Below are 8,378 nucleotides of genomic sequence, written 5' to 3' on the forward strand. Positions count from 1 at the left end.
TTAGATAAGAAGTAAAATTTACAGAGTACAGGTGTGTGGCCTACTGCCAGCAGAGAATAGTACCAGGCACTTGTTTAGACTAACCGTGAAGACTGCAAGGCAGCAGAAAGTGGTACCAGGCGCTTGCTTTGGTTAATGGTGGAGGCCTCAAGGTTACATAAATGTGAGAGTGCCGCGCGGCAGTTATACAGAAAAGAGAAAAGAAAATAATATAAAAATAAAAAGAGAATAATATAAAACAGTTACAAAGGGGAGATGAGAACAGGCTATGCTGAAACCAGAACTATCAGGCTAGAAGGGAGGTAACTAGTAGCATTCCTCAGGGCCTGGTCTTGGGACCAATCTTGTACAATATTTTCATTTACAAATTTGGTTCCTAAAAGCTGAAGTGGGCTAGTGAAATTTGCAGGTGACAAAAGGTGGGAAGCAATGCCAAGACAGAGGAGGATCAGAATGTCATAGGAATGATTGAATGGCTTTGCAGATTGGTGTTAGATAAACGGAAGAAATGTACTAGTACAGAGAGCAAGGCCATGTATTTCTGCACTAATAACAAAAATCTCTGGTAAAAATAAGAGGATCATGGTTTGGAAATGACAGAGAAGGAAAAAGATGTAAATATATTAGTCAGTCATAGAAGGATGCTAATTTGCAAGCATGATGTGGTCAGGAGAAAGGTAAATGCAATCCTTGGAGGTCTCCAGTGAAGTCATTCCACCAGGAGGAATGAAGTATTATATGTGGCATGAGTTAGATCTCACCCGGAATACCATACATAATTCCGGTTACCCATATTCATGACAGGGGAATTCAAACTGGAACAGGTGCAGAGAAGGACTATTAAAATGACCAGGGAAATGGAGAATCTATCTTGTGAGATGAGACTAAAAGAATGTGGTTTGTTAGCCTAACTAAATGAAGGCCGAGAGGGGACACGATTGCTCTTATGGCAGGGCTCAACAGCAAGAAGGGAGAAAAGCTTCTTTAAGCAAAATGACAGCATTGGCAGAAGTACAAATGAGTACGTATCTGGAGTATAGATTTAGGCTGGAAATCAGAAGAAGGTTTCTAATCTATCAGAGGAGTGACATTCTGGAACAGGCTTCTCATAGAAGTAGTAGGAACAAACAACTTAATTAGCATTAAAATAAATTGATGAAGAGGCTTATATGACTTGTTTGCCTGCAGCAGCAAGGAACTAGACTTGAGAATCCAGGAGATTCCTTCTGGTTTCATGTTCTATATTCCTGAGAACATCAATGTACCATAATAACAGAAACTGGAGCAAACTCATCCTGGGCATAAATCCATTGATAGTAACACTCCACAGTTGTTCCTCATCTCTACTGGCATAACGTCAGTCAAAATCCAGGCCCTTGATGCTCATGGTATTTATTGTTCCTTTACCTTGTTGTCTGGCCCAAATCTGATTACATCTTGAGGAAAATCAGCTGTTGGCTTGACTCGTACAAAAGCACGGACTTTCCTTCTTACTGCACTCATTCTGTCTAAAAGAGAGGGAGGGAGAGGAAAATAAGGTTGACAAGAAACTACTGTATTCCCTAAAAGGCAATTTAGTAATGTTCATTAAGGGAAGACAGCCTGCAGCAAAGCCAATTTTAAAAATAGACTGTTTACAAAGGTTAGGCTGTGGTTTCTAACTACGGTTTAATAAGAGGAACCATAGACAAATGCCTGGCCTCAGCAGAGAAATTTCTGAACTATTTTTATTGTCAGAAAAGCAAGCATGTGAAAACAGAACATTCTCACTCATCATAGTTTCTTCTTGGGATTTTGAGTATTAGTTATTTACTGAAACAGGTGAGCTTCTGTTCCTGAAAGCCACAGGAGAACAAGATAGATGCTATTTTGTTTAATGCATCATCAACATGATTCTCAGCTAATGACTCTGTTCTACCCTCTGATATTTATCTGCCATAATACAACTGACAACAGTGAAGTTACTTCAGCATTACACTGTCATAGAGACTTAAGATCACTTGCTTGCACCCAGACTTGAACTACCAGGCTTTTGGGTTTACTAACTCACTACCCAGGCCCTTCAGCCACAGAAAAGCAGCATTTGACCCTGGATTTGAACCAGACAATAGGATTACTGATGAACTGAGAGGCAAGAACCCAACATGATTTTCAGATATATAGTGTTAACAGGTAGAAAAAAATTGTCTTTTCACTTCTGCAAATACGGCAGATGTTGAGAAAGGATAAATGTGAAGACTTCAGCATGTAATTCTTAAAACAAAAAGACACATTAACAGTACAGGAGCAGCACTGTTACCACAAGCTTTTTAAAAATATAGTCTACATCAGGCACAGGGCATGCAGAAGAAAGTAGCTGTATCTTTTATTATTAACTATATTACTGTACTGCTCAGGCATCCCAGTAAGATTTGCCTTCCCCTTGGGATAAGCACTGTACAGTCATGGAGATAAATGTAAACCTTTCTCCACAGTGCTTGCAATTAGAGAAATGACTCTCTGTGGCCCAACCCCTGACATCCCTCTCACTAGAGTGGGGGTGGGCAAAGTATGGCCTGTGGGCTGGATCTGGCCCACCAAGAGATTCCATCCAGGCTGTGACAGGTCTCTTGGCTCTGCCCATCCCAGGTGTGAGGGGCAGCCAGGGTTATGATGCATGCAGCTGCTCCCACTGCTCCCAGGCAGGCAGCAGAGCTAGGGCAGTGGTTGGACTCCACTTCATGGAAGCCCCAGTGGCAGCAGTTCCTTCTAGCTGAAGCCACTGGTGGACCCAGCCCTGCTACCCAGGCACCTTGGCCTGTCCACCCCACACCTACCACTGGGGGTGCCGAACAGAGTGGGTGGGCAGGGTCTCCATGAATATTTATCTGGGACCCTCATGAGCAAGGCGCACTCAGCCAGGTGGATGGGATGGGGCTGCAGGTGGCCAGGGAGTGGCACCCAAGAGTGGGACATGTGAGCAGGGCCAGGATCACAGGGCAGTGGCAGCCTGAGGCCAGGGCCCAGGGCAGAGCCACGATCTTGTGCCCGCACATCCCTGAGATGTGCTTTGGTTCAGTGGGCAGGGGTGTGCCTGGACTGGATCGCAGTTCTGCCCCAGGCACCAACCCTGCATTGTCACTGCCTCGCAATCCTGGCACCAGTCCCGGCCCTGCCCACCCACCCCACTTTCAGATGGCACTCTCCACCCACCCACAGCCCCAGAGTGTGCCCTGCCCGTGCAGGATGCAAGCTGATCTCCAAGGAGCCCCCAGGATCACTGGGTGGTGACAGCGTGGGGCCGGGTCCTGAGGCAGAGCCACGTAGGAAATTTTGGTGAGCTGCTGCAGGGCTGGGGGACAGAAAGGGCCGACCTGGCCCATGGCAACTCACCAAAACCCCCCAAATGGCCCTCTGGCCCAAATGTCGGCTCACCTCTGCACTAGGGGCTCTGCACTGGGGCACAGACTATGCAAAACCCCAACAGCACCAGGATGAATTACTTCTGTTATGTTTGGACATTCCAGTATCAACTTTTCAGGACAGTCATTTGCTTACTGCTCACCTTAGGTCAAATGACCTGAGGCAGGGTTACAACAGGGGAAGATATCACCCGTGACCCAAGCAGAGCAAGGCTCTCCATTCCTTTCACTGCTTTAGCTCCTTCACTATCCCTTTTATTTGCCTTTAAATGAATACTAAGTGCACAGATACCAAGTATGTGGATATTCTACTGTCTCATGACGACTTACCATAAAAATGAAAAAGTACCTTTCACCTGAGTGTCTTAAAGTACTTATGTCTGAATGGCTCAACAAACACTCCTGAGGGCACAGAGGTATATCCATTTCACATGAGGATATTTCTTTTTAAATATGCTTCTTAGACTGGAAGATTCTCACCATTCCACCAGACTAATGATACTCACCAACTAACACAGAGTGGCTTGCGAGGCCACCTGCAGAAGATGAAACACATGACCAATCATGACTACTGTTTGTATATTAGTATTTAAACACAGATTGAATGCTAGTGAAAGAGTGACAACCCCAGAGTGTGAAGCACTTTCTTTATCCAAAGCAAAGGGACAGTTCAGACAGCAGAGCTATAACTTTTCCCGGTATCTCATCAATGGGCTTCTACCTGAACCTGAAGATTATAAACACACGTGCTCTGTTTCTTCAGCTGCAGCAAGAATCCAGGCAGAAGCAGGGTGACGGGGAAGGTTCTAAGTGAAAGCTCTAAAAAGAAAAAGAGAGGAAAGTTTTGGAGCAAATGCTATTTTCATTATTGTAATAAAGTTCATTGTTCATTGTTAGAAAAGAGTCCTTTTGTGGTTCTTCACCATTGTCACATAAGAGAAAGGTCACAGCTGTAAGAAAGGGGCATTCAGCCTCTATGGCCCACTCAGCCCTTGGCCTTTCTGCTGTCACTGCTGACTGGGATGCCAATTTGCATCGCTGTTTTTATGATGTGGCACCACAGAGCTGAGATCCATCAAGGTCATTCCATACAAGACATCCAATAGTCTCCCAGGGTTAGGAACAGTGATTCCTTCAGAGAGGTTTTTACTGAGCGGCCTAGAAATGAAAAGCCCCATAGCCCATAGCCTCCAAACCTCCAGCCAACCATGGATTTTTCAAATGGTATCTGTGGGGGAATCACAGACATTTACACATGAGGATTTTTCCAATTATTTGAGTTGGTCTAATAAAAGATATTAGATTTACCCAAAGAACCTCGTCTGCCTACATCCTTAGACCAACATGGCTACAATCTAAACCCCACACAGACGTTTGCCTATTTTTACTGAAGCGTTAAACATGAAATTACATGTCTACTAGGCACGTAAGCTGAAATGCCCCTTGCTACTCCAACAACTAAGGCAACAGAAAGAAATGCCTAGATGAGATTATTAGCAAGGTCTCCCGTTACCCTTCACCAACAGCATCTCACCAGCACCCTACAAGAAGCAAGCACTAAACAACCAGCTTCACAATACACGGCCAACAATAAAAGGGGACAAGCAAGCCATAGTTCTCACTGGAGTGAATGCCACGCTTCTCTGCTGGGGCTATAGAAATCACACGTAATAATCATAATGCTACCAGTGTAATACTGGCAAATGTTTGCACTTGCAGCAAATCTTTGCTCTCAAAGCTATTTACAAACTACAGGCCTAATCCTGAAATCCTTACTCAGCCCTTGCCGGGGCCTGGAGATCAACATGAGTTTTCCTGTAAGTTCTGAGTAAAAACTAAGGATTTTGGTACTTGGAGCTATATAGCCACAGCACTGAAACACAGCTGACTCTTGAGCGGAGGGGAACTCAGCACGTCACACAGCAGAGCAGGGAGAAAGGGGGTTCTTGGTTGAGGATCTCGGCTCAGCAGCTCAATTTGAACCGGGCACAGGTTGGCACAAAGCTGACTAAACAAAGGTAAAGTGGAGGAGGGTTTTTATAGCATCTAAGGTGCCCCAACGGTTGCACCGGCCTCGGGATTGACCCGCCCCAACCTGACACACCGGGACAGTTAAGGGCCAGGTGGAGCAGGCAGCAGAGTGGCTTGAGACCTTCCCACAGCAAATGGCTCAGTTTATCCACCTCAGGATAGCAAGCTGGGTCAACCCTGCTGGAAGCCAAACATGAGACAATCAGGCTGAGAAAAACAGGATTGGACACCCAGACAGGATCCTAACAAAGTCGGGCTCGGAGGGACCTTATGAGGCTTCCTAGCCCAGCCCCTGCTCAACAAAGGATTGTCTCTGACTAAACCAGCCCAGCCAAGGGGTTGTGCAACCTCCTTCTGAACATTTCCAAGGATGGAGATCCCACAATTTTTCTAGGTAGCTTATTTCAGTGCCTGATCCCTCATAATCAGAAAGTTTTTTTGATCTCCAACCTACAGTTCCTCTGCTACAGCTTGAGGCCATTGCTCCTACGGTCACAGAGGAAAGCCCATCTCCATCCTCTCTATAATTGCCCTTCAGGTACTTGAAGACTGCGATCAAATCTCTTCTCAGTCTTCTCTTCTCCAGACTAAATAACCCGAGCTCTTACCTCCTTTCCTCCTACATCTGGGCCCCTGATCATTGTTGTCTCCCTGCACTGGACTCTTTCCAACCTGTCCACATCCTCCTTGAAGTGTGGGGCCCAAAACTAGACACAGCGCACCATCCAGGTGAGTGAGTGGGGGAATCACTTCACTTGACTTGCAGGTGACACTCCTGTTAATATAACCCAGGATGCTGTTGTTTTTTGCAGCAATAAGAAAGCACTGCTGGCTCATACTCAGCTTATGGTCCACTGTAACTCCCACATCCTTCTCTGCAGCACTGCAGCTGAGCCAGCCATTCCCATCTATATTTGTACACTTTGTTGAATCTCATTTCACTGATTGTGGACCATTGGGTCATTCTGGATCCTGCCCTTCAGAGTATCTGCAACCGCACCCAATGGCTGTCTGCAAACTTGTCAAAGATGTCCTATTGGCTTTCAAACTCAAGATATCTCCTCTCAGACTAGAATCTGCCAAAATAGGATATAAAAACCAAGGCTTTGATCCCATGGTTTCAAGGAATTCGGGCATTTCTGCAGCACTCTTCCAACCCAACCACTCCAACGTTCAGAGCAAGTGCACATTTCCCAAAGGGACGGTGCTGCCATCTTCACCGTGAGCAGCATAAGACGGGGACAGCATTGGATGTGAAAAAAGAAACAAGTGGCAGCACAGCCATGTGGGTGGAAGTGAGGCAGACAATAAAACGGGATACCTGGGACGTGGGGATGAAGGGGAGCAAGGTTGAGAAGTATGGATGGAAAGAGCAGCCACAAGCAGTGATAAAAGTGATGGGGGGCCTGAGAGGCAAGACTGAGGAGGAAAGGCTGGAAGACCCAGGGTTATTTAGCCTGGCGGGGTGGGATTTATAGTTCACAATTTCATAGTTTCTAGGGTCGGAAGAGACCTGAGTAAATCGTCTAGTCTGACCCCCTGACATGGCAGGAAAGAGTACCGGGGTCAAACGACCCCAGCAAGGTGTACATCCAGCCTCCTCTTAAAGCCCCCCAGGGCAGGAGCCAGCACCACTTCTCTTGGAAGTTGGTTCCAGACCCTAGCCGCCCGACCATGAAGTCACGCCTCCTGATGTCTAACCTAAACCTACCCTCTGCCGGCTTGTGACCGTTATTCCTGGTCACTCCTGGCCATGCTCGGGGGAACAGGGACTCCCCCAGTGCCCGCTGATCCCCCCTGACTAGTTTGTAACAGGCCACTAGATCCCCCCTCAGCCTTCTCTTGTGGAGGCTGAACAGGTTCAGGTCCCGTAGCCTCTCCTCGTAGGGCCTGCCCTGTTGTCCCCTGATCATGTGAGTGGCCTCCTCTGGACCCTCTCCATGTTGTCCACATCCCTCCTGAAGTGCGGTGCCCAGAACTGGACGCAGTCCTCCAGCTGCGGCCTGACCAGTGCCACATAGATGGGGAGGATCACCTCCTTGGACCTGCTCAAGATGCATCTGTGGATGCATGACAAGGTGCAGTTGGCCTTCCTGACTGCCTTCCCACACTGCCGGCCCATGTTCATCTTGCCATCAATGATGACTCCAAGATCCTTTTCCGCCTCTGTACTGACGAGAAGGAATCTCCCCAGCCTGTAGGTGTGGTGCTGGTTCTTCTTCCCCAGGTGCATCACTTTGCACTTGTCGGTGTTGAATCCCATCCTGTTCTCATCCGTCCACCCCTGTAACCTGTCTAGGTTCGATTGCAGCTTATTCCTCTCTTCTAGCGTGCCCACACCCTCCCACATCTTAGTGTCATCAGCAAATTTGAATAGGTGCTTTATACCACCTCGTCCAAGTCACTGATGAAGATGTTGAACAGTGCGGGCCCGAGGACCAAGCCCTGGGGGACCCCACTGCCCACATCCCTCCAGGCCGAAAATGACCCGTCCACCACCATGCTCTGGGTGCGGCCCTCCAGCCAGTTGGTGACACATCTGTGTGGGTGTTGACACCACAGCCCCCCAGTTTCTTAATGAGAACGGGGTGAGAGACAGTGTCGAAGGCTTTCCAAAAGTTCAGGAAGACGATGTCCAATGCTACCCCTGCGTCTGAGGATTTGGTGACCTGGTCGTAGAAGGCCACCAGGTTGGTCTGACAGGACCTGCCGCTGATGAACCCGTGTTGGTTGCCCCTAAGCATAACCTCCCCCCTGGCCCCTCATGGACATGCACCAGAATAACTCTCTCAAAAAGCTTGCCTAGCATCAATGTAAGACTATCTGAGATGAGATTGATGTCATATATCTTGACTTAAAAGCTTTTGATCTGGTATCCCATGATCACCTCTTGGCCAAACTGGCTGGTTGTGGCCTTGGCTCCACCACGATCCGCTGGCTGGGAAA

At 47.5% G+C, this 8,378-nt stretch overlaps 1 protein-coding gene across 1 annotated transcript in view; it reads right to left on the minus strand.

Annotated features, from left to right (window-relative positions):
- KIF9 (kinesin family member 9) overlaps positions 1 to 4,236 on the minus strand; it is a 45,013-nt gene extending 40,777 nt beyond the window's left edge. The window contains exons 1-2 of the mRNA XM_019529828.1: positions 4,123 to 4,236; positions 1,408 to 1,508 (exon numbers count right to left, since the gene is read on the minus strand). Of these exons, the coding sequence (XP_019385373.1) occupies positions 1,408 to 1,503 (96 nt within the window). The 5' untranslated portion in view covers positions 1,504 to 1,508; positions 4,123 to 4,236. The remainder of the gene's footprint in view (positions 1 to 1,407; positions 1,509 to 4,122) is intronic.
- Positions 4,237 to 8,378: the final 4,142 nt, after the last annotated feature.

This window comes from Crocodylus porosus, unplaced genomic scaffold (genome assembly GCF_001723895.1).
Source record: "Crocodylus porosus isolate Cpor-Errol unplaced genomic scaffold, CroPor_comp1, whole genome shotgun sequence".
In the NCBI taxonomy this organism is placed as follows: domain Eukaryota; kingdom Metazoa; phylum Chordata; order Crocodylia; family Crocodylidae; genus Crocodylus; species Crocodylus porosus.